The sequence below is a fragment of the Lissotriton vulgaris genome, chromosome 4_1 (genome assembly GCF_964263255.1).
Source record: "Lissotriton vulgaris chromosome 4_1, aLisVul1.2, whole genome shotgun sequence".
Taxonomy (NCBI): Eukaryota; Metazoa; Chordata; class Amphibia; order Caudata; family Salamandridae; genus Lissotriton; species Lissotriton vulgaris.
In genome coordinates, this window is record NC_141691.1 from 504442840 (window position 1) to 504468748 (window position 25909).

The 25909-nt window shown below is 49.0% G+C and overlaps 1 protein-coding gene across 1 annotated transcript in view; it reads left to right on the plus strand.

Annotated features, from left to right (window-relative positions):
* Window positions 1-25909, plus strand: part of GABRA3 (gamma-aminobutyric acid type A receptor subunit alpha3) — a 1805986-nt gene that overhangs the window by 304886 nt on the left and 1475191 nt on the right. Inside the window, exon 2 of the mRNA XM_086964657.1 lies at window positions 158-295. Within this exon, the coding sequence (XP_086820783.1) occupies window positions 207-295 (89 nt within the window). The 5' untranslated portion in view covers window positions 158-206. The remainder of the gene's footprint in view (window positions 1-157; window positions 296-25909) is intronic.

Genomic DNA, 25909 nt, shown 5'->3' on the forward strand with positions numbered 1-25909 from the left:
AATCTAGATATCTTTCTAAAGTGGATGAGAATACTCTTCTATTGAACCAATTAATTTAGAGGTAAATCACAATGATGTTCTGCGAGAATGTCTGCTAGTAAGTCTGCTTTCCCTCCCCACATGTGTTACTAAATATATTATTTTCCATCCAATCCAGGCTGGCCGGCTTGAAGACCTTCAACTCACCTTTGAAACCTCTGAAGACAATGGCACTGAGGGCGCCATCAACACCTCTATTCTGCATGGTTAGTCTTGGAATGCTGCTTCTGCTGTCTTCTTTACCAATTGGAAAAGGGTGAGTAGATGGAGTGTATTACTTCAGTACCCTGATACCTACCTCATAGCTAAAAGGTTTTGCTAAGACATCCGAACCTTATGCTGCATAAAGGTCCGTTCCTTTATCCTCTTTCATCCTCCGAGATAGAGATAAGTCTTGTGTCAAAATAGATTACTCTTATTATGTCTTTCCGAATTTCATGTAAAGGAAAACAAGAGTTACTGTCACATTTCTGATGCACTATTGATAATAAATGTAGTTGTATAATCACTCAGTGCATTTTTAAGAATGTTTTCTATCAATTTAAAGTATGGACAGCTGAAAACTATTGTAAGTGTGTCTGTGTCATAATCTCAAACCCTAATGTGAAGGAAATCTCTACACGACGGTCCCGATTAACAAAGCAAAATGTACACCTTTGTGTAAGTTTAGGATTGTTTGCTGTTCACAAAGGTATTTTATGAGTATTATCTTTATGACTGCTGAGTCTCCGCACTAAACAGATAGAATAGTCAAATTTCTTTATGTGCAAAGACTTCCCGGTTGTAAAAATACTACTCGTAATATTCTTTTGTGAATAGCAAGCAATTGTAAACTTGCACAAAACTATGTTTACCTTTTTGAATTAGGCCCTGAGAGTTTAGCTTTATTTCGGAGACAATTGTGTGTTGCTGCTATAGCTTCTAATAAAAGATTCAAGTGAGCCATTAAATGCATGGTCGAAATAAACATCAATTGGCAACTTCGATACTAAAATGATAATCACGCCTAAACCTATAGTAGCCAAAGGTGATTCCATGCGCTTTTTGATTTAATGTGTTTCATTCTTCTATTTTATCTTATGCTTTACAGATCATGCTTTTGTAATACTCACGAGGACTATCTTGTTTCAATTGTAATAAGATCCAATAAAAAGATTCAAATACACAAAAAACCAAAATAAGCATACAATAGCTCAGAAGTCATCCATACAAGTCTCATTAAGTTTAAGATTTCGTTTGTGATCAGTTGCCAAAAGTCTATTCTTGCCTGTACTGTGCTAAGAATTGGATTTATGCTGAGGTGATATTGTCATGTGTGTCGGAGACCAATTATTTAATGTATTATTTGTTTGTTTATTCATTTATTTATTTATTCATTCATTAATTGATCACCAGTCTCTACTCCACATTTAGCAACACAACCTGCAAATATGAACCACATTTTTAGATGGCAATCTTCATGACTAATAATTCTGCTCTTCCTCCTTTGTAGTTCTATTCAGCGATGTGACAGGCAATCAGGACTATCTTACCTTAGGGAAACCTAGGAAAAACCCTCACCTTCTGTTCCATACAAGAATTTCAACCCCTTAAATATTAAAGGGGAATACATTCCCAACTCTGGACAGCGTTGGACGCAGGACAGACATCGGCACTGATCCTTTTGGATCTCAGTGCCGCATTCAACACTGTGTCTCATGCAATCCTGTTGCACCATCTGGAGGAGGCTGGCATCGGTGGCCTTGCTATGAAGTGGCTAGCGTCATTTCTCTTTGATAGGACCTATCAGGTGATCTTTCCTCCTTTCTACTCATCCGGCCTTTCCCATCAAGCACAGGGCGCCCTCTGCTCTTCAATTTGTTTGTACAACCTTTGGCTGCAAATGCTAAGAGCAGAGGATTGACGGTGGTCTCCTACACCGACGACACTCAGCTGGTTGTAGCCCTCTTGAGCTGCTGGTGGGTAGGAATTATGGGTTATGGAATGAGAATTGGTGGCCCACGAATCTAGGGACTTCCCCATCTCCTAAACAGGTTGTAAAGAGCTTAGGGGTTTGGATGGACACCTCTCTCACTTTCCAGACCCAAACGAAGAAGGTGGCGGGTCCCTGTTTCGGGTTTTTGCGCAGACCTAAATCCATTTTTTTTATGCCCCGATCAGACAGTCCATCATTCAGACCTTGATTACATCTCGGCTTGATACTGCGATCTCTCTGTATCTGGGGGCTAACAAGGTGGAAGTACACAGGCTACAAAGAGTACAGAATGCGGAATCAAGAGCTCTTCTGGGCCTTTGCAGAGTTTGTTCTGTGACTAGCACAAGCCATCGCCTTCATTGGCTGCCTGTGGCTCAACGGATTGAGTTTAAGACTCTCTCCATAGCCTTTAAAATTCTGAAGCACGCCTACCCTAACATTTTGACTTATCTGCTTTCTTTTTATGTCCCCTCCTGTCAGCTTCGCTCCATGGGTCAACAATTGCTAGTGGTCCCTAGGGTTAGGAGGACCCGGGCCGGGGGCCATTCCTTCCGGTACAGAGCGGCTATTCTCTGGAACTCACTGCCCATCCATATTCGAGGCCTCAGCAACTTTCTAGAATTTAGGAAAGCTTTTAAGACTTTTCTCTTTCCCACTGTGTAGGTTGCTCTGGTTCCTCCCTGCGTTGTGGTTGCCTATATGCTGTTAGCGCCAGGACGCCTCTTGGCTGAGGCAGCTGACGCGCTCTACAAATCTCTTAAATAGAATAGATTAGAACTCATCCTGATGTTACCAGGGCTCAGTTATTTCTCATCCAGACAGGGAGAGAGGGTTCTAATGTTCGTAATTGGATGAATAATGTGGAATTGTGGTAATAAAGATTAGCAATCTAGCATTATCGTCCTTATCCACAATCCTTGTCCCATTCCTCACTACTGTAGGTTTACCAAATCAGTAGTGACAAAGAACAGAAAGCGTGGTACACATGTGACAAAATTCATGCCAAATATTATCTAAATAAACATGAAATGATGATACACACAACAGTTTGTGATACATTTTGTGCTTCCAGAACCTTTGTACAAACTGCAGTTCCAAACCCATGGCTAAATGTAACCTAAAATACTTAACATACGTAGATTGGCTTGCCCAAGTCTCTGTTTCACAAATATCAGGCATAGAGAGACCGCCCCAGTCTACCCATGAGGGGGCCATCTCCCTGATAGAGCTTGGCAGAACTGACTCTTGCAGCTCAAGACTAGAATTCACATAAGAAATTGAAATTGCTGCAGGAACCCTATGGCTTAAAGTAGAAAGGGACGCTTTTCTAGTTCTATTAGCCTGTCAAAAGTTTATACACAATGTATCAAACTATCTATACTAGGCTAATCTGATATGGCAAGTCTTAGCTGCTATGAGAACATCAAGCAATCCCTCATGAGTTATGTATTTGTCGGAAGATAACCCTGGAATAATTATGTCCTGAGATCTATGAAATGTGAATTCACCTTTGGGCAAATTGCGACCCCAACCTTAACACCATGCAATCCTCAAAAACAAGACAAATTGCTACCCAAACTTTAACACCATACAATCCACATTAATGCAGTCAACATTTCTATTAATTTCATGGTTATGTATAACTATGGTCATGAGAAACTTAGGGCCAGATGTACGACCTTCCAATCTGCAACTCGCAAATTGTGTCTCATTTGTTACTCACAATTTGCGACTCACAATTTAGGATGCACAACCGTATCTCAGAAAATGTTTGTGATTCCTAATGGTGTCGCAAATTGCATGCCTCATTACTATTAAGGGGGCAGGCGCAATTTGCGATCCATTATGAATGACTAGCACTCACAAGGATGGTGGCCTGCTGGGGCCAGCAGACCACCAGGTCTGTGACTGCTTTTTTAATAAAGCATTTTTTTAATTGCGTCCTGTTTTCCTTAAAGGAAACGGGATGCATTTAAAAAATAAAAATTCAACTTTTCAGTTTCCTTTTTTTAAGGGTAGGCAGTGGTCCCTGGGACCACAGCCTGCTCTTAAAAATATTTTTTCACATTCTCACAAAGGGGAAGAGGCCCCCTGGGACCCCTTCCTGTTTGCGAGTGGTTTACCACCTACTTGAAGTAGGTGGTAAACTGCGAGTGTTTTGCGGTCAAAAATGAAGTTGCAAAACAATAGTACATTGCATGGTGATTCGCTAATAGTAAGGAATGCCCCTTCCTAATAGCGAGAGTCACAAATGCTATTTTGTCAGTCACTGAGGGTGGATCTCCCGTTTGCAGCCGCAAAAAGGGTCGTGCATCTGGCCGTATACCTTTAATGTCAGTTATTTAAAGGGAACTTCTTTAAAGTCTCAACATGAGCTTTCCACAAGGCATCCAGCACCAGTGAAAGGTCCCAGGAAGAAAGCATATTCCTAACTGAAGGTCTCAGAACATCAAACACTTTAAGAAAACCTCAATTTTTAATTCAGATCCAATTCCCATGACAAATGAAAGGCTTTAGCGACCACCCATTGTAGCTTCAATGTAGAGATAGACCAACCTTTGTTGGAACCTTCCTATAAAAACTGCAGGATGTCTTCTGGAGAACATAGCATAGGTGGAAAATCTCTACCATCAATCCACTTTGACAACAAGACCCAGTGCTAATTATACTCTCGTCTTGTGGACTCTACTTTTGACTTGAATGGAGTTAGACACAGAAAAAGAGCCATGAAAACCTTCATACTGTCATCCTTAACCACTAAATAGCTTCAATGGATTACAGTTTGAAAGCACAAGAGAATAAGGGTGCAGAAGTATAAACCATACTTGGCTCAGGACTATTTGCATAAGGAGTGAAAACCATTGCCTTCTCGGCCAGTACGAGCAAAAGACAAATATTTCTGCTTCTTCCCTCCTGACTATTACCACTAAGTGAGAGGTTAGAGAAATTGGAAGTGATTTTGGCAAGAAAAGGACTCGACTGATGTGATCACTGGTCACTAGTAAGTATGAAAATCTATACTTACCTGTTTTGTTGCAGATTTTCAATTTTTTTTTCCCTGCATACTCCTAGAAAGCAGCTGCAGTTGCAGATTTGTGGAAATGTTTTGAAAAGGTTTATTTGCAGTCATGCAAAGGCTATTTTGTGTAATTGGACATAGTTTGCAATGGTGCATGTAAACATGCCTTTCCAGTTGTGAAACTGCTTTCCCTGTACCCCCTCCAATTATGGGGATGCTCACGTCTCATTGGTACCTTGAAAATTAGTTTCCTACTACCTTTTATAGAAATAAATCATGGACCATTTTGAAGTTGGACTGGGTTGAGGAGTATTCTGTGAAAACTCAAAATCTTTGCAATTTGTAACTTTTAAGGACATCTCCTACCTTGTAGGCCCACTCACTGCTCCTGAAAAAAGATCAAGTGGGGTGAGTATTCTTCACAAATATATCAGTGCTTGTGTGTTCATTTCGACCCAATTGTGTTGAATGCACACATATGCATGAAATATACCATATACCCATTACCGTGGTCAAGCCTTTATGTGGGCAGTCCTGGCAATGGGTATATGGTTCGAAGAAGGATTCACATGTAGATCACCGCAAACAGGGTTGTAATCCTCGGAGTGAAAATCCTGCTATAAAGAGGGGGCCTGGAGAAAGAGATACACATTGGAATCTGCCTGGAAGAAAAAAGGGGTGAGTATGTATCACAAATCCATTGTCACCACCCCCTTGAAGCTGGCGATCAGACTGCCGTGGCCACTTGTGAAACAGGCAACTCATTTTATGGATGGCGGTGCAGCTCCCCTGTACTGGCCGATGGCGGCCACAAATCTGACGGTCAGTGGTCTGCTTGTTACCTCTGAGGATATCCAGGTATGATTAGGTGAGAGAAGGTGTGTGCTGAGGCTGGACCTGGGTGCAGTCAGTCTCGATGGTCCTGCACCAAGACTGAATAAAAAGCCAGGTCTTCAGCTTCTTGCAGAATTCAAAAAAAGAGGTGACCCTGATGTGTTGGAGAAGGTAGTTCCAGGATTTTGTGGCCTGATAGGTGAATGATCGATCTCCCGTTCTGCTTCTGTGGATGAGGGGTGTGTGTGTGACTAAGAATGACGCTGAGCGAAGTTGTCTGGTGGATTGGTGGCAGTGAGGCCAGTGCTTGAGGTATGCTGGTCCAGTGTAATGTAGAGACTTGTATGCATGTGTGAGAGGTTTGAAATAGCAGCGCTTTTCGATGGAGAGCCAGTGGTGCTCTCTGAGGAGTGATATGATGTGGGATTGGCATAGGAGGTTGAGGATGAGTCTGGTGGTGGCGTTTTCGATGGTTTGAAGTCTATAAAGAAGATGGTTTGGGAGGCCGGTGTAAACTGCATTGCCATTGTCCAATCTGCTTGTCATTAGGGCCTGTGTGATGGTATATCTGGTGTTCAATGGGAGTCACTTGAAGATTTTGCATATCATGCAGAGAATGTGGAAGCAGGAGAAGCTGACGTCATTGACCTGAGACTACATGATGAGGTTGGCATCCAGGATGAGGTCTAGGTTCCCAGCATGGTCGGGTAAGGTGGGTGTAGGTTCGAGTTCGGTGGGTCACCATGTGGAGTTCTAAGTTGATCTCTTAGTCTTGAAGATCAGCACTTCAGTTATGTCGTTGTTGAGCTTAAGGCAGTTCTCTTTAATCCAACTGGCCACTCTGGTCATGCATTCAGGTTTATCTTGTTAGTGGCAATGTCATCTAAGAGGAAAAAAATAAGCTGGATGTAGTCAGGGTAGGAGATGATGTTGATTCCATGGGATCTGATGATATTAGCCAGAGGATGCATGTACATGGGGAAATTATGGGGCTAAGTGATGATCCCTGTGGATCTTTGCAGATGAGATCCTTGGGATCTGATGTTAACACTGTGAGCCTGACTCATTGTGTTCATTTAGAGGGAAAGGAATATATCCATTATGAGCAGGTACTTGTCTTCCCACTGGGTATAGTTTGTCTGTGAGTGTGTGGTGGGAGATGGTGTCCTAGGTAATGGAGAGATTGAGTAGGAGGAAGGCATATGTACACAGTCGAGGATGGCACGTATTTATCTGTGCCAGCGATAAGGGATATTGCATGCTCTGTTTGTTTCGGAATCCTATTTGCAGGTCCTGGTGTGGTGTTCTAGGTCATCAGAGAATTGTGGGTTGATGGTTTTCTTGATGACTTTGGGTGAGAAGGGGAGCAGCACGATGGATTGGTAGTTGTTGAGTACTTTGGGTTGGCTGAGGGTTTTTGGGGGAGGGCGGTGACTTTGTCACGTTTCCTCCTATCTGGAAAAGTGGCTGTCTTGAGGGATGTGTTAATGATAGAGGTGAGTGCAGTGCTGATCGTGGCTTTTCCCAGGTTGTACATATGGTGGCGGTGGGGGTCTGTGGGCAACCATGAGTAGACTATCCAAATTATTGTTGCAGTGTCCCTGATGGATAGAGGTTTGACGGTCTCTCTGAAGCTTGAGGTGCACAAGTTCCAGAAAAGTGGCTTCTGGGTCAGTGTAAGAGGTACACTTGATGGTGTCCCTATGGATGATGGTGAGTCCTCCTCCTGGTTTATGTGGTCAGTCCTGGTGCAGGAATTTGTATCCAGTAGGGATGGCTGCAGCTATGTCCGGTGCTGGTGTGGGGTTGAGACAGGTTTCGTGAGAAGGAGGAGGTCCGATGCACACGGCCGGACTGAGAATGTAAACCAGCCCTGGGAATTAACTCAGCCCAGCCCCCAGAGGGGTGCTGGTAGAAACACTACTGCTGCTACACTGATGCTGCTTTTGTTACAGGTAGGCGATATTGCAGCGGTGCTGCAAAACCGGCTTTCAATAACAAAAAATCATCTAAAACCGTCCCCCACCCATCCGGCCCACTGGTAATACGCCTGTTGCCCTCCACTGCCAGTCCGGCCATGCAGGTGTGTTAGAGTTAATAAGGTCCCAAATCTCCGTGGAATGCTTGCTGAGTAAGCATGTTCAGGAGCATACATGCGAGTGAGTGTTATTGTGCAGGATGGGTGTGTAGTGCAGTGTGATTGCGGGCATTGAGGTCTGACTTGATGAAGGATGCAGTTTGAGTGTGTGTGAAGAGAGTGGGTGTGTGGTGGCATGTGAAGTGGCAATACGAGCAGGCAAAGGGGTCCAACGTTGACTGAGGAAGGTCTCGGCAGCAGCTTGTGTGGCGGCATCCATGGTTTAGTAGGTAGAGTTAATCTGTGGTGTAGCTGCAGTGGTGTTCAGAGCATGATTCCAGACAGAGGACATTGTCTAGGAGTGGATGGATGCATCTGGGTCAGTCTTTGGCACACTCGGTATGCGACAGCACTGCAGCCTACAATAAATAGGGCCTTGGAGAGTGGGAGGTGCGCTGGGGCAGTGGGCTGGCTCAGCAAGAGCAGGAAAGTCCAGTGGGTAGAGCGGGAAAGTCTGACAGGGTGAGTAGGAAATTTTGGTGGGAGTGGAATTGTAGACAACCACGATCTGTGAAGCAAATTGGAGAGGGGCTAAAACTGACAAGAGAGACCAAGATGCAAAACAGAGCAGTATGAGGAGCAAAAGATGCAAAAAGGGCAGTTGAGAGGAATAAAGGAGAACAAGCAGCTAACAGGGAAATGGCAGGAGACAGACACTAACACGAGTTAGAGAGCAAGAGAGGTCAAGGTAACACTGAAGAAGAAGAGAGATGTTTGGGCACCTACTTCATGGAGTCATGCTGCATGCTCAGTTAAGTAGGGCCTTGAATAGTGGGCTGTGCGCGAGGGTTGTGGGCAGGTTCAGCAAGAGCTGGCAGAAGGTCTCTCAAATTAACTATTTTTAAACAAGTGGCTCAACAATACTGAAGTCCAGCAAGGGCCGCTTTCTTTCAGTGTATAGAGCTCTCTAGGCACCAGTACCCTTTTAGACCAATTGTAGCAAAGTCAAGGTCATCCCCAGACTTTATGCCTTCATGCCTCGATTTTTGCTGAATTTGTTTTTTTTTTGTTGAAAAATCTTTATTGACAGGAGGGCAGAAGATATATTCACAATAATACATTCAGATGCCAGTGTCATAGTAGCATTGGTTATTATCAAGAGAAACGGATACCATAAATCACAGTCTGTCATGGGGCATCTGCTTTCCTACTATGGACATGGATGAACTGTCAGCAACCATTTCGTACAGACTTTATCTCACCTTCATACCAGACCCCTTTTGCATTCCGTGATCTGCCCACTTTCAGCACAGTTATTAATTTCTAGCAAGTTCAGCTAACAGAGAAAAGAAAAACAACAAAACTCAACTATTGTCACCACTCAGTAGAAAGTTATACCCGTTCATAGTTGGTTATTAGTCACTGCACACGATCAGCTCGTTATCAAAGGTTTTGTCACACTCTTGCGCCACCCCATCATATACCAGAGTTTATTATTTATGCCCGCCCTTCCTAATCCTCCTCCTCCTCTGAATCCAAGTCCTCGTATTCCGGTAATGGTTCACATGGTTCTCCCCTGTATTCGTTCCAGGGCTTCCACACCTTATTCCATTTACGGGGGCAGGCCAGTAGTACGTATACCGCTCTTTCCTTCACCATTAGTAAGTCCATATTCCTGATCCACCCAGCCACCGTGGGTAACTCCGGGGCACCCCACCTTTGTGCAATGTCTCGCTTGGCCACTGTCACAGCCAACGTGACCCACAGCTGTCCATACCTGTCCAGGTCATTAGGGTCCCAAATGTTCAATAGGCACTTACGGGGTTCAGGCAGGATTGACAGTTTAATGGCCTGGGAGACTGTGCGCATAATCTGCTTCCATATGTCTTGGATCAGTGGGCATTCCCATAAGGTGTGGAACAGAGTACCCTCCTCCCCGCAGCCCCTGAGGCAGAAGGGGTGTGGCGCCCTCTGTATTCTGTGGAGAAGTGTTCTGGTGTAGTAAATGCGATGTAAAATCTTGAGTTGCACTAACCTGAACCTAGCCGAAATGCCCACTTCCCTTGGTGATGCAAGCGCCTCGTTCCACTCTGAGTCATCCATTTCGCCTAGTTCCCCAACCCATCTCTCTCTGAGTTTCTGTGTGGGGTCTTTCAGGTTGTTAACCAGCTTCTTATATGTGAGAGAGGTTGCCTTCTGCTCCATAAATCAGTCAGTAGCCTATCCTCTAGTGGTGACGATTCTGGGAGTGTGGTATCAGGTGGAATTGCTTGTAGTAGCGCGTGTCGGATCTGCACATATCTAAATGTTTCAGTGGGGCCCAAACCATATTGTTGCTGGAGCTGTGAAAATGCAACTACCGTGCCTTTGTCCCAAAGGTCTCCTACCGCGGAAATTCCTATGTGATCCCATTGCGCGAATCCCTTACAGGACCTTAAGTTTCCTAGCGATCTTGTGTCCCACAATGGCGTCAATCTGGTGATCTTCCCCTTCCATCCCATTCGAGATTGTGCTGCGTGCCATAATGCCGCTGTATGAGACGTCGGTCCGAGTAGGTTCTTAACTTGTGAGAAATTGTATAGTACCGAAAGCATACCGTCCGTCCCCAGCTGTGACCAGTCCGCCTTGTACGCGGGGTCTTCCCGCGGTACGTGGATCCAGTGATTAATTACCTTAAGTTGGGACGCCCAATAGTACAACTGAAGATTGGGCAACGCGATCCCCCCTTCATACCAGCTTTTCAATAATTTATCATGCGCTATACGGGCTGGGCCGTTGCTCCACAGTAAGTTGGATACCAGCGCAGCGACTTGTTTGAAGTAACGCGGTGCCACCATATAAGGGGTATTTTCTAGCACATAGAGAAATCTGGGGAGAGCCATCATTTTATATAATGCCGCTCGCCCAAGGAGGGTCAGTGGCAGAGTAGCCCAGTATTTAACATCTGCACGCAGGCGTGCCAGAGGTGGCATCAAGTTTTCGGCATAAAAGTCCGCAGCACTATTAGTAATGAAAATACCCAGGTATTTTAAGGAGGTGGTCGCCAACGTCAGGGGACAGTCATCCTGCAACAGTGGTTCCGGGCCCTTAAGCACGTATATTATTGATTTGGACCAATTCAGGGTGTACCCTGACGCCTTTCCGTGCTCATCGCATAGAGTCAATAGGGCAGGGATTCCCTCATTAGGACCAACCATGTAAATCAGCATATCATCTGCATACAGAGAGACTTTATCCTCCCATCCTTCCTCCCAAGTGATGCCCCGAAACAATGGCATTGCTCTGAGCAAGATGGCCAATGGCTCTAGTACCAGCGCAAAGAGTAGGGGCGATAGCGTGCATCCTTGTCTAGTTCCGCGTCCCAATGGGAACGTTTGTGAAATGTGACCATTCGCAACCACTTGTGCCACTGGTGAAGTGTACAGTAGCCGTACCCACGCAAGATATTTCGGGCCAAAGCCCATACGAGCAAGGACTGCAAATAGATACTCCCATTCCACCAGGTCGAAAGCCATTTTGGCGTCTAGGGATAAAATTACAGCTTGTTCCGAAAGGAGATGTGCCCGTGCCAGCACCCCATAGACCCTCCGCAGATTCAGTGCCGTGCTCCTGTGTGGCATGAAACCCGATTGATCGGGGTGTATCAGGGTGTGTAGGTGCTGGGTCAAGCGACTGGCCAGGAGTTTCGCCAGGATTTTCGCTTCAACGTTGAGCAATGAAATGGGTCGGTACGAGGTGCATACAGTTGGCGGTTTAGCTGGTTTAGGAATGGCTACTATTGTGGCTGTGCGCTGGTCAAGTGGGAGTTACGCCCTCTCCACACTCTCAACATACATATTCAGCAGGGGTTTGCTCAACACGGAAGCCGTCGCTTTATACCATTCTACGGGTAGTCCGTTGGGCCCTAATGCCTTGCCGGATTGCAACGCCTGTATTGCCAATTGGATTTCGGCCTCTGTCAATTCAGTGTCTAGTTCCTGCTGCGCCTCTTGTGAGAGCACGGGGATAGCAATGTGTTCGAGCGGAGCCATTGCCTCCCGTTCCGTGACGGTCCGCACCGGGGTGTATATCTCCTGATAGTGGCGTGCTAAGGTGCGTACTATTTGTTCAGGGTGTGTCTGTAGCTGGCCATCATGTGCGTAGAGTCTCTGTATCCCTCTGTTACTACCGCCCCGTTTGTCCAACCAAGCCAGCATCCTCCCAGCCTTGTCACCCATGTCATATATTCTATGTGCGGTGTTTGCCAAATGTCCCTTAGTAGTCGTTGTGAGGTGAGCCTGGTGTTGCTGCTGTCGGAGGTGCAGCTCATGTGTCGTTTCAGGGGTGGGGTCCGACATGTGGGCGGTGTTTGCGGTGTGGTGTGCCAACTCCAGTTTTGCGAGTTCACTTCTGGAGTCTCGTTTATGCCCTGTTATCGCTGCTATGGCCTCGCCGCGCAGGACTGCTTTGTACGCTTCCCAAAGCATCGAGGGCGATGAAACTGTTCCTGTATTTTCGTTAAAATAGTGCGTTGTGGCCAATTTGAGTTTCTTCCTGATTCCAGGGACTGTTAAATAGTTGGGGTATATTGGATACATTCTGGCGCGCTTCCTCTCTTTGGTAGTAAGGTGGAGGGACACTGGGGAGTGATCAGATATGCCTCTGGGCAGAATTTCTAATTTGTCTATTGATCCCAATCCCACCCCTAGAAATAAAAAGTAATCAATACGTGAGAGGCTGTTATGTGTAGAGGAGTAGTGCGTGTATTGAGTCGCCGTGGGGTTCAACTGATGCCAGACATCTGTGAGGCCTAGTGCGCTCAGAAAACCAGGAAGCTTGGCAGCCCCTCTCGGGCGGTCTCGTATGGGAAAGGTGTCCAGCAAGGGGTCTGTTATTGCATTAAAGTCCCCCCCAATGATCATATCACTCTCTGGGAGGTCAAGGAGAAACTGTCCAAGCGCCGGCAGTGCTGTAGAGTGGAGTGCCGGGGGGATGTACACGGACACCACACTGAGGGGCCTCCCCTCCCATTGGCCATGTAGCGCCGCAAAGCGACCCTGGTCGTCCGTCCTGCGGCTTTCAACCATAAAGGACGAGTTCTTTTTGAGGAGTATCCCTGTGCCCCTGGATCCCGTAGTGAATTCTGCGTGTACTGCCATGGCATACCCACGTCTGTCGAGTGCTTTGCATGTAGTCCCTGCCAGGTGCGTTTCCTGAAGCATTACTAAATCAGGCCCGTGGCGTTTGACGGTTTGCAGGACCAAACCTCTCTTAATTTTGTCTCCCAGCCCTCTAACATTCCATGTGAGCAGTTTCAGGGGGGGCACCGCTGTCATTGCAGGGGCGCCCTCAGCGGGTGCATCTCGTTCCTGTTGGGCCATCTGGGCTTGTGACCAGTGTTACTGGTGTGTGGCAGTGGGGTGTAACGCATATGCAATGACGTGTGCTAGGGTACCAGGAGTGTACGGCCTGCAGTGGGACCGTGTTCCACATGAAAGTAGTGATGACTAAGAACAATAACAGTAACATTACAACTTCTTCCCCCCACCCCCTCCCTGCTCCCCTGCACCACGGACGACTTCCCGCCCGCAACCCCAATTTGGCAGAGTGCTTAATCCCATCCCTAACTATCTTACTTGCTCGTGGGGTTGGTGAGTCCCCTACAGGCACCGGCCAATGCCCGCCCTACTCAGCTCCATCAGCTTCAAGGTCCCAAAGGCTGCAAGCGTGTTGTCCCCTACGCAGCCATTCATTCAGACCCTGACAGGCTGTCCTGAATCAAGTGGGTCCCTCTCAAGATCAGACTCCAGTCCTGCGGCGCCCTCCTCGTTCGTGAGGTTACTGGATGGGTGTTCCGTCGGTCTTCCGTTACGCTGGTTCTGGCGGTCCCTGTGCGGGCGCTGGGGTTGGCCCACCTGTCTCCATCCATCAAGCCATTCTTGTGCCACCTCCGGCGTATCAAAAAAACACGTTTTTCCGTCGGCTACAATCCGCAATTTGGCAGGGAAAAGCATCGAGTATGGCAGCCCTCTGTCACGTAGCGTCTTTTTCACTTCAGTGAATGATTTCCGGCGCCTAGCCACCTCCGCCGTGTAGTCCAGAAAGAAGGCTAAAGTCGAGTTCTGAATTTTTACAGGTGGTGAGACCCTGGCCGCTTGCAGGATGGCGTCCCTGTCTCGAAAATTAAACAGTCTAGCTAGTACAGGCCGCGGTGTGGCTCCTAGCTTGGCCGCACCGCCAGGAACCCGGTGCACCCTTTTAACAGAGAAAAAGTGTGACAGGCCTTAGGTTGTAGCTTGGTTTTGATGAGGTCCTCGACGTACAAATCCATAGCACCTTTTCCTTCCGATTCCGGAAGGCCTAGGATGCGGACGTTGTTTCTCCGGGAGCGCCCTTCCTGATCGTCCAGCTTGTCCTGTAGTTGTTTGGGGACTTTATCCATTCGTTCCATCGCCACTTGCAGGTCCGAAGTGTCCTCAATGAGCGATTTGGTAACTACCTCCACTTGAGACACCCTTTTTGACATTTTCTTAAAGTCCGCCCTTAGCAGATTAACTTCGGAAGAAATGGAACCCACCGTTGTTTGTACCTCGGAGAGGGTTTTCATAATGTCTTCCAAGGTTACCTTTTTCGTTCCGTCTGTATCTGAAGCTGCGCCTGTAGAGTGACGCCCGCCACTCTGAGAATGTCCGTGCTGGCTGTACGCAAATTTGTCGAGTTTCGCCTGTGTCGACGCACTCCTTGTACCCTTGCCTGCCATGGCGTCGTGCTTGTGAATGTATAGCCTGCTCTTGGCGATATTCTCAGTACCACGCGTCAATGAGCTACGTGGCTCCCTCTGGCGTCAGGCGGTGTGCAGTCGGGTGGGTGTCTCACTGGTTTCAAGAGCTCGCTTTATCTCCCACAGGGCCCAGGCGCGGTGCAGTCGGCGGTCGCGATGATCAGCACGCCGGTCCCAGTGCTGTATTTGTGCGGCTTGCCGCTTGGCCACCCCGGCCCCTCGCGTTCACTTTAGTATGCTTTGCCTCAGCGCTCCGGCGTGTCTTCGTTGATCCCCTGGCAGGGGTCACCTTGCGAACTGTGTTCAGACCCCTACTGTGCAGCAGGAGGGCACCCCAGTCTAGCAGCGTTAGGGTGCAACTGCTCGGTCAGCCACGGCGCCTCTCGAAGGGTCGGTCACCACTATGGACGCCCCCTCAGGATGTTCTCTCTGTGCCAGGATACAAGGGTGCAGTCCCGTCCCCCCGTTAATCTTGCGTGAGAACACGGATTATTGGCACTGCGGGAGGATGGCAGGGCCTCCGATGCGATCTTCCTCACCCTGCAGCGTGAGCGTTGCGCCTGATCCTCTCCTCTTCCCAATATGGCGCTGTCCGGGACCCAGGGATATCTCCGTTTGCGTTGGTACTTGCGCTGTGTTGTAGTGGTTTATGCAGCCAGTCCTGAATGCGGCAGTCCTTACTGCACTTACGCGGGTCTGTGCCGGCAATGCGGAGCGCCGGAGCACTTCTCGTGTTCGTGTCCTGAAGGGGCCGGCTGATGCCACCGCGCCCAAGCCGAGCAGGATGCACTTCCGCCCGGGCCCACCAGTTACGCCAGGCCGGTGCGGCCAGACAGTCACAGGCCTCAGCACGTCGCTTCAAAATGGAGCAGTTCCCGGCATCTGACTGCCGCCGGGGTCGGATCAAACAGCGCCGCTCGGGTCCCCGAGCCGATGCCGCTACTTCGGGCGGGCGATAACGCAGATAAGTGAACGGATTTTAATGCGGGCTGCTATGCCTTGGGGAGCTCCCGCTTCAAGCTGCCGCCATGCTCTGCAGTTGGCCACGCCCCCTGCTGAATTTGTTTTTGTCTGCATTAGGACTTTGAGCCTTTAAACTCTGATAACCAATGCTAAAGTGCTCTCTCCTTAAACATCGTAAAAGTGTCTTATACACAATTGGCATATTTAATTTACTTGTAAGTCCCTAGTAAAGTGTCACTACCTGTGCCCAGGTTCTGTAAATTAAATGCTACCAGTGGGTCTTCAGCACTGATGGTGCCACCCACTTCAGCGCACTTTAAATAGGTCCCAGGCCTACCATTGCAGCCTCTGTATGTGTGCAGTTTTAAACTACCAGTTTGACCTGGCAACCCAAATCTTTCACTAGGTCCAAGCATTCCTTTTTAATACATATAAGTCGCCTGTAGGGTAGGCTGTCGACAGCCCAGAGGGCAGAGAGCAATGTATTTAAAAAGTTGGACAAGTACTCTTTAGTTTTACATATCCTGGTTGTGAAGCACTCCTTAATATGTTTTTCATTACTGCAAGGCCTATCACACTCACAGTATAACATTGGAGTTGCCTAATTATTTGTTATAAGTGTAATTTCCAAATGGGAAGTTATAACCATTTCATGTTTGGTTTCTTTGGAATCACAATTTAAAATCCTAACTTGTGGCAAAGTCAGATTTTAAATTGCAATTCTCAAAATGACACTTTTAGAAAGTTGGAATTTCCTTGCCTTAACTATTTGGTGCTAACAGCCTCTCTCTGAGTCACATGACTGGGTGTAGTTGACAGTTGGGCTCTGTGTATTCCTCCTAGACAGCCAAATACAATGGGCAACTTAGGTAATACTAAATGGGCCATCAGTGGCAGGATGGGCGGGAGGAGCTGGGCCTAGCCCCAGCCCCATTTAAACTTGAATAGGCTATGTCCTGTCTCCACGCAAAGGGCTGCATACCACCTGCAGTTAGTCTGGAGCCAGGTCTAGGGAGGCAGAGCATCTATGGACTTTAAACACATGCCTTTAGAAGCTTCTCACCAGTTGAAAGGCAGAACTATGCATAAAAGAAGGCCCTCAGACACCATCACTTTAGTAAGCTTCTAGGTCTGTGGATACCATGACAGAAAGAAGGACTGCTGTGCTGCAATAAGTTCAGCCACACTGCTGGACTGCTGATCTAAAGGAAATGCTGCCCTGCTGTGCTGACTTGCTGCTTGCGGCCCTCTTGCTGGGTGAAGAATAACTGGATCTGCCGCTTCATCTTGCACCTAGCATCCCATTGTGACTCCAAGGCTTAGTCTGCTGGCCTCCATATTTAAGCCTCAGGGACATAAAGGGCTCCTCAACCAGCTCATGGACCCAGCTGAAGCAAGTTCCTGACCCCCAAATAGTGTCCCTCAGGTCCTTGCCCCTTGGTGTGGCTCACAGGCTCTTAAATCAAGCTTTTGGACTCTTCATGACCGTGAACAAGCCTGACACACCAAGTTTGTGTTGCTCGTGACGATATTCAGCATGAGCTGCCACCAGCATGTCTCTTCACACGGCAGCATTGAAAACACCACGCTGTCCACCATTTGCGACACTCTCCTTGCTTCCCACATCCCTCTTGGTACAAAACTTGAGAAGGCAAACCTTCAGCTAGATTACCTTGGGGCTGTATACAACCCGTACTCCATCGTGGTCAGCCTGAATGTTTGACTTTGATCCGATCCAGCACAACCAGATAGCTGCGGTTGGGATAAAGAGAGCCCTGAGAAAAAGTCATTACATAAATTGCATTTGGGATATCGCCAAAAGTCTGTCACCTCAATTATTGTGAATTTTTGCCTCAAAACAACATGAACAAATAATACCTGGAAATAGTTTTGTATGACGAGTTGAATTTAAAATGAGGTGAACTGACCATTGTCTGTTTTTTGTTGCTGTGCAGCAGGAGGCACACATTACTCATTGGTTGGACGCATTATTTCTGAGGTTATAGGTTTTTAGATAAACAATAAACATTTCTAACCCAGAATGTGTAGGGAATGGCAACAACATTGAAATGTTTTACAGAACTAACTTTTTTTTTTTTTTTTTTAAACCTTTATTCGCAACAAGTAATGGAAGACAAGCATGAGATCATCAATGACATACATACAAAGCACACAAAGATACAGGTGTAGCGTAGTGCAGCGGCATACATACAGTGTCCAGGTGTCATATCGAGATGGGGAAGTACAGTGGGCAGACATGAAGTCATGACAACAGCAGTGGTTTGTAACGTAACACATCATTACAGAGCATATAAACGCATCAAGAATACAATACATAGCACATACATGTCCAAAGAGGAGGGCAGCGACAGGGCCGCGGGCATGCAATCACAGTGCAGTAGTCCCTGAGGTAGGGCAGAGTGAGCTGCACCACAAGAGAGAAGGCTGTAACACCTCGCTCCCTCGCCGGCAATCATAGCATACTCCCCATATCGAACGAAGCAGCAGTGCAAATAGAGGGACCCTCACATCGTGTAGATTGAACAAGTGGTAGGGAAGCGTGCAATTCCAACAAACGAAGCCCCATTAACCCACCCCGACCCGATCAGCACTGTCCGAGTCAGAATCCTGCACAGCCCTGGTAAGGAGGTACACCTGCAGTGGACTCCAAAAGTCTCTGGGCCTACAACGCACAGGCATCAATTCTGCATAAACATTATATTGGTCCTGACAATAAACGACATCTTTCAACCAGTCTTTGAACTGCGGTATCCTGCCCCTACCCCAGCAGCAGGCCACACGCCTCTTTGCCAGCAGCAGAGTTACATCCACAAACCTACGATACAACGCCGGCACCGCCTTGGTGTATCCCAATAACAGGACCATGGGGTCAAGCGGCACTCCACCGCCGGTCATAACCTGGAGAGCATCATGGACCTGCACCCAGTACTCCGAAACTACCCCACACTCCCACGCCAAATGAAGAAAGTCGGCACCTGGCATATGACAACGAGCACACCTATCATCCTCCGCTAGCCGGAACCTGAGCTTCCTAGCCGGGGTGTAGTAAAAACGCTGTATGAACTTGTAGTGTATGATCTTTAGGCGGCAGCTAGAGGAGATGTTGGCGGTCACACCACAACAATACTTCCACTGATCATCAGAAATGGGAATGCCAAGCTCAGCATCCCATTGAGCACACGCCCGTCCAGGCGAGATAGCACGTTGTTTCCTGATGGCACGATACAATCTAGACACCAAGTGACGTCCATCAGAAAGTAACAGCACATGAAGCGGTAGGGTCACCCCCGGCTCCCCGGGAAAATCAGGCAACAGCGACCTCAGGCCCTGTCGCAGCCGGACATAATAAAACATTTCGAGCGGGGAGTACGCCCCATCCCCGAAGAACTGCTCCAAGGTACGGAAGGTGCCCTCATGAAACAGGTCACCCCAGGTATGTATTGCAAGACGACTGCACAGGCGTTGGAACCCAGTTTCCTGCAGTAGAGACAGAGCAGGGTGATATATCAAAGGCAACACAGGTGAATAGAGAAAAACAACATTCAGCGCCCTTGCAATACGCTTCCATGCATCAACAGTGCAGGTAACCGTAGTTTGATGTGTGTCAATGTCCCCAACATTACCAAGGATCATGCCCTCCAATGGGAGAGGATGAGCAACCCACTGTTCAGCGGCCACCTGAGGCATAAACGGCGTGGGGCGCATCCAGTGGTAGGCGTAGTGCGCTTGAGCGCTGACATAATAAAGTTCAAACTCAGGGACGTCAAAGCCCCCGTCAACGTAAGGCAGCGTCAGCGTAGCCCATGCCACTCGTGGCTGTTTGCCCCCCCAGAACAGCCGAAGCAACTCTGAGCGGAGACGTGTGAAAAAATAAGCCCCAGGATAATACGGAATGTTTTGAAACAAATATAAGAATCGAGGTAACACCACCATTTTAATGAGAGACGCTCTGCCCGCCATAGACAATGGTAAGGACATCCACCTCGTGACGCTATCCGCCAAGTTAGTTATAGCCACACCGTAATTAAGCCGTAGCGTCTCCTCCTTGAGCAAGGGCACAACAATACCCAGATACCGCAAGTCCGAGTCACACCATTCCAGGGGGTAGTCAAGTGGGAAACGATGAACCGCTGCAGTGAGTGGAAAGAATTGAGATTTCTGCCAATTGATATGAACTCCAGATATACCGCCAAAGACAACAAACTCTCGTAGCAGAGCATTAAGATTCGACTGCGGGTCCTTCACATAAAGGGTAACATCATCAGCGTACAGGGATATGCCAATCTGCCGCTGAAGACAATTAAACGCGCTCTGTTGATGCAATTGCCGAATTCTACAAGCAAGAGGCTCTATAGCAATGGCGAACAAGAGGGGAGAGAGTGGACACCCCTGTCGGGTCCCCCTCGTGATCGGGAAAGGGGAGGACAACACACCATTTACAACCACTCTGGCCATAGGGTCAGTATAGAGTAGTTTAACCCATGAGATAAATATTCTGGGAAAGCCCATCCTGCACAGGACGTCAATCAAATAACCCCATTCCACCGAGTCGAACGCTTTTGTCGCGTCTAAAAAAACAGCAGCCATCGGGAGCTCCGGGGATATGGTTGGGATCAAGGAGAATAATGTACGAAGATTATGGGACGTCGCCCGTCCAGGCACAAAACCTGACTGGTCAGGCAGCACTATAATGGGCATAAGTTCAGAGAGACGCATCGCCAACACCTTGGCCAGAATTTTAACATCGCAGTTGAGCAATGAAAGAGGCCTATAGGAGCCCACATCAAGGGGATCCTTTCCGGGTTTGAGCAAAGAGGTGATAGCGACCTCCCTCATAGAGCCTGGCAGGCGCCCCGCCTCTAGGGATTCCTCGAAAACCTCCCGCAACACCGGAGCCATAATATCTACGTAACATTTATAAAATTCGGCGGGAGACCATCCAGGCCTGTAGCCTTTCCATTATTAAGAGACATGATGGCACTTCTGACCTCGTCTACCTCCAGGGGCCTACCCAGAAAAGCCCTATGATCATCAGAGAGCCAGCAGAGCGACAACTCATCCAAAAACCCTCCATATCTCTCATCTCCTGAGTGCTGAGAAGTGTATAAGTGTGTGTAGTGTTGCAGAAACGTGTCTCGGATAGCCGTCGTGTCCGTACAGCGCGTACCATCCGCCAAGACCAGTTCCAAGATATCCGAGCTATGCCTCTGGTGTCTAGTAAGAGCAGCCAGTACCTTCCCTGGCCTTTCTCCCTCACAATACCGTCTAGCCACCCAGTGCTTACCCCTATGCTTCGCCTCCCTGGCCGCCTCCTCCTCGTAATCCGAAAGTTTACTTCTAAACTGGTGCATGAGATCAGGGTCAGAACCAGCAAGCAGTCCACGCTCCAGGCGTCGTAGGTCGGCCTCTAAGTTAGCAAGTGTACGAACAATAGTCCTGAGTACCCCACAACTCTTGGAGATTGTGACCCCCCGGATCGTAACTTTGAATGCCTCCCATAGTACCTCCACACTGTCTACAGACCCCCTATTCCTCGGGAAGAAAGCTTCTATTTCCTCGCCCAGCTCTGTCTTAAAGATGGGGTCCAGAAGGGCTGACGGGAAGAGCCGCCAGGGCGGGCGCGGTCGGTGCAGTCCAGGCACCGATACTACCACCCGAACCGGACAGTGATCGGAGAATGTCCTGGGGAGGTGTGTCACCCCATGCAATCCAGCCACTAGCCCTCTGGAAATGAAGATATAATCCAGCCTCGCCCAGGTGCGGGCCTGTGTCGTGAAATGCGTGCCTTCCTTAACAGTAGGGTGCAAATATCGCCAGCTGTCTACCAGCCCCGCCTCTTCTACAATGCCCCGCAGGACATCCCTGGCTTGCATGTTGTACTGATGACTCCCCTTCGATCTGTCCTCAAGAGCCACCATTGCCAGATTAAAGTCCCCCCCCCATACAACATGGGAAGCATCCACAGCAAGTACATGACCCCACAGTTCAAGAAAAAACGTAGGAGTATCAACATTCGGTGCATAACAATTGACAAAAAGCACAGTGATCTGCCCAATCCGCCCCCACAACAGTACATATCTCCCGTCAGAGTCTAAGTGTGATCCCAACTCCTGGAAGGAAAGTGATTTTGTAATCAATATTGCAACCCCCCTTGCATAAGATGAGTACGATGAGAATTTCCTCACAGTGGCCCACCTCCCTCCAAACACAGGAGCCGGTGACAGTCGCAGATGAGTTTCCTGTAGAAGCGCCACCTGTATGGCATGTCGGTCCAGATACTGCAACACATTACGACATTTTCTGGCATCATTGAGCCCACGCACATTCCAAGAAAGAATCGATATCCTATCCAACATTTCGACCGACATTACTCATAAGGAATACGTGCCAAGGAACCCCGAAACCCTGCAACATGCACACCACACGAGCCAACACAGTAGGCCGTAGCCGCCGCACATTCACTCCACCCAGTAACATAAAAAGCACAACCATCCATGCCGCCCTCCAACCCCAGAACCATCCCCCCCTCCCAGAACCAAACAGAACACAACCGTGCAACAGGCACGCAGCGCCACACGAGAACAGTCCGACCGTAGCACATCCAGCAAGTGAATGTAAAAGGTACCAAAGTGTCCCTACCTCCCACCACCCACCTGACCAACCCCAAACTGTCAGGACCCCCTACCACCCCCCCTCCCCACACCCCAGACATCCATCCATCCGTCCAGAAAAGCAGTCGCACAACAAAGTAAAATGTGAACATAGAAGGGGAATTCCCGTTGGGGGTGCCCACCAGAGGTGCACTTCCCCACCCTCCCACACTATGCTGCCGTTCCAGCCGAGTAGGCAAAGATACAAGGCAGGCACAGCGCTGGGGTGGGTGCCCGGAGCAAAGAATAGAAAAAAACCAACCATCGCCATCCCAACAGACACACCATACAGCCTCTCGGTTAGGTCCGGAGGCCCACCCATTCGCCCGCAATAACACAGTTCTATGGAAAGACAGCAGTTAGCGGCAGGTGTAGCAATACCCATAGGAAGCGTTCAACACAGTCATCATGCCATCAAAAACCTGCTCAGGAGTCCTCTTCCTCTCCCGCCGATTGGCGATCATTCTGTCCCAGTCCATCTTGGCGGTCAGCAGCAGCCCGTTCCCTCTTCAGCCGCTTCACAAAGTCTTCCGCCTGCTGCGGATTTGTGAAAAAAGTCTGCTTCGCCTGATGAGTGATCCTTAATTTTGCAGGGTAGAGCAAGGCATAATCCACCTGGAGGTCCCTAAGCTTCTTCTTAACCGCCAAGAATTTACGCCGTTGTTCCTGCACCATCGGAGTGAAGTCCGGATATATGGTGAAGTTGACCCCCTCGAAGGAGAGGGAGCGGGAAGTGCGAGCTGCATGAAGAGCCGCATCACGATCCCGATAGTTCAGGAGGCGAGCAATGATAGGGCGCGGGGGCGCACCGGTAGCCGGTCGCGGTCCAAGCGAACGGTGTGCCCGTTCCACAATAAACTGGGTAGAAAAGGCTTCCGCCCCCACTGCCCCAACCAAGAGCCTCTCCACATACGTTTCCATCTTTCCAACATTCGTCGTCTCCGGCACACCTACTACGCAAATGTTGTTGCGCCGACTTCTCGCCTCCAACTCCTCATTCTTGGCGGCTATCACTCGTAGGATATTGTCCATCCTCGCCAATTGAGTGGTATGAGTGGCCGTAGTGTCGTCGTGATCCGAAATTCGTTGCTCCGCCGTCGTTAGGCGCTCTTCGTGGACATCAAGTTTCTTTACCACCGCGTCCATGCGGGAGGATAGTTTGTCCACTTTGTCCACTATGGTGGCGAAGCCCTGCCGCATCTCCTGCATCATCTGCTGGAAATCAGGGGTGGCCGGCTGCGACACAGCATCAGTGACAGGTGGAGGTGGAGATCGTGAGGTCCCAGCCTCCTGTGCCAGGCGGGCACCCCTTCTGGAAGCCGCCGAGTCAAAGGAGAGCTTAGGTTGCTTATTGTCAGGTTTGCCCATGGTGCTACGCACACCGCAAGTATTAATGGCGTGAACAGGGAGGCAGGGGGGTCGATCCTCGAGAGCAAGTCCACGGCCAACCCAGCAAAGCACCCAACAGGAAACGCAGGGCAAATAATGTCAACAGGGGGTAGTAGAATGTACACCTCCGCCCAGAGCCATCAGCCTCCTCAGTGCAGCCACAGCAAGCAGACACTGCCAACAGAGCAGCCGATTCGAAGATATAGGGCGTAGTCCAGAGGGGCACAGTGATGACCCTGTCTACCACACCACAAAGTAGAAAGGGCAGCGCCACTCACAGCTCTTGAACCCAGACAGCGTGTAGGAATTAGCTCCAACAACGTTTCGCAGGGTCCAGGGTGGAGCAATCCAGGATCAACGGGCAAATCAGGCGCAGCAGGGGACAGCCGGGGCAGGCGAATGGCGCCAGCGCCGTGACACGCAATGGAAGGGCCTCGCCGCTAAGTCCGATACAGCAGGCTCCGCAACACAGCGACCGTTGCAGTAGCAAAAGGGCGCCAAATGGTAAAAGTCTAGGTGTGCCGTGTCATGCTAACTGATCCATATGTAGACCCTATGCCAGTTTAAAACGATGAAGCACAGCAGGGAGTGACCGCGTAGTGAGTGGGGCACACCGCCAAAATAGCGAGTATGGCAGGCTCTGCAATCGCCGCAGCGATAATGGCGCCAAATGAGCGAAAAAAGCTGCCCCCCGCAGTGCAAGCAGAGTATGTCCTCTCACCAGCAGCAGCTAACCTCCGTTCGTGTCTCGAAGACCGCAGGCAGCCAGGGACAAACCACGGAAGGGGGCACGAGCAGGCATGCATGCCCCGCCACTCCCCTCCGTGTAATGGCCGGTGTCCCACCAAGGGGGTGGATCGACGCCCCTGTCACAGCTCCACAGTCACAGTTCCGAGTGACCTCCGCGATACCGCCGCTCCCCCTGTACATACACGCACCAGCCTCGTGTGCCGCCGCCGGTCGCGTCCAGGCAGACAGCGAAGGAGAGTACCTGAGGGGGGAGGGGACAGGCCTCCTCCCCACGTGTCAAGCAGCAGACTGGAGTGAGCCGGGACGCCGGATCGCGGAAAGGCCTACCTCCAGAGCTTCAGACGGTAACTCTGCGGGAGCCTCTAACTCCGGCCAGGAACCACCAAACGGAGCAGGGATTGGACCGAGTGCAGACCATAACTCCCCAAAGCAGAATCTTGAATCAGGTCAGGGGACGGCGACGATCCGTAGGATAAATGGCCGGATGAAAGCTCCGGGCTGCAGGAGCCTCACGGCAGTGCGGCCATGCTGCAGTGCGCCCTCTAGCGCCCCCCTTTTACAGAACTAACTTGTAAGGAAAACATAGGGACCAATTGTACTGTTCTTCATGAAACCACCTCACCAGATTAGAAAATGGTAGGCTGCAAAATACTTTGGGATAGGCACTCTCACAATTATCAATTCTTGATTACCCCAATGGCAGCTACAATTATATAGCTTTTTGTGCTCCACAGAGGCTGGTAGAGCACCTACGGCCCATTTCCAGGGATTCAGGACAGGGGTGGCACCACTTGGGAAGGTGCACTCACCAATCACAGAGTCCAACTGCTGGGGTCAAGATTTGTGGTGCATTCTGTCCCTGAGCCTCACATCAGGAGTAGACCTGAAAAACTTGAGATGTTGGGTAAAGAACCTAGCCAAAACAAGGAAGAGATTTTCCCTCAATGTGAGTTTAGAAAATCAGCAGGAAAGAAAACTTTCTTTCTTGAGTCCCCTCACTCACCAGTGTTTCCCATTGGTGAGATGCTTCATCACAGGGGCCATCTCAGTCCTCTACGAACTGAGGTGTGCTTCGACTTGCGGTATTACGTAGGAGCACTTTTGTGAAGATTATGTGTGGTACAAAAGTGGAGTGGAGTGGGCAAAAGTGAATTAAAAACCTAGCTAGAAGGCGAAATAATTTTATTCTTGCTCCTAGTTGGTATGTCTAAAAACGGGGTAGGATACTGGAAAACCTATCTATAATGGGTCAGGAGTCCCTAGTATTCGTCAACATGTTTGGAGCATTCCCCAGAGCTTTTCGTAAGGACTAAAGAGGGACCAGCCCTGTGTACGCCACTCCTAATTGGCCTAAATTAGGTAATCAAACAGTAAATGACGCTGAAACTAATAAGCATGCGTGAATATATATATACAATTAAACATTGTCACG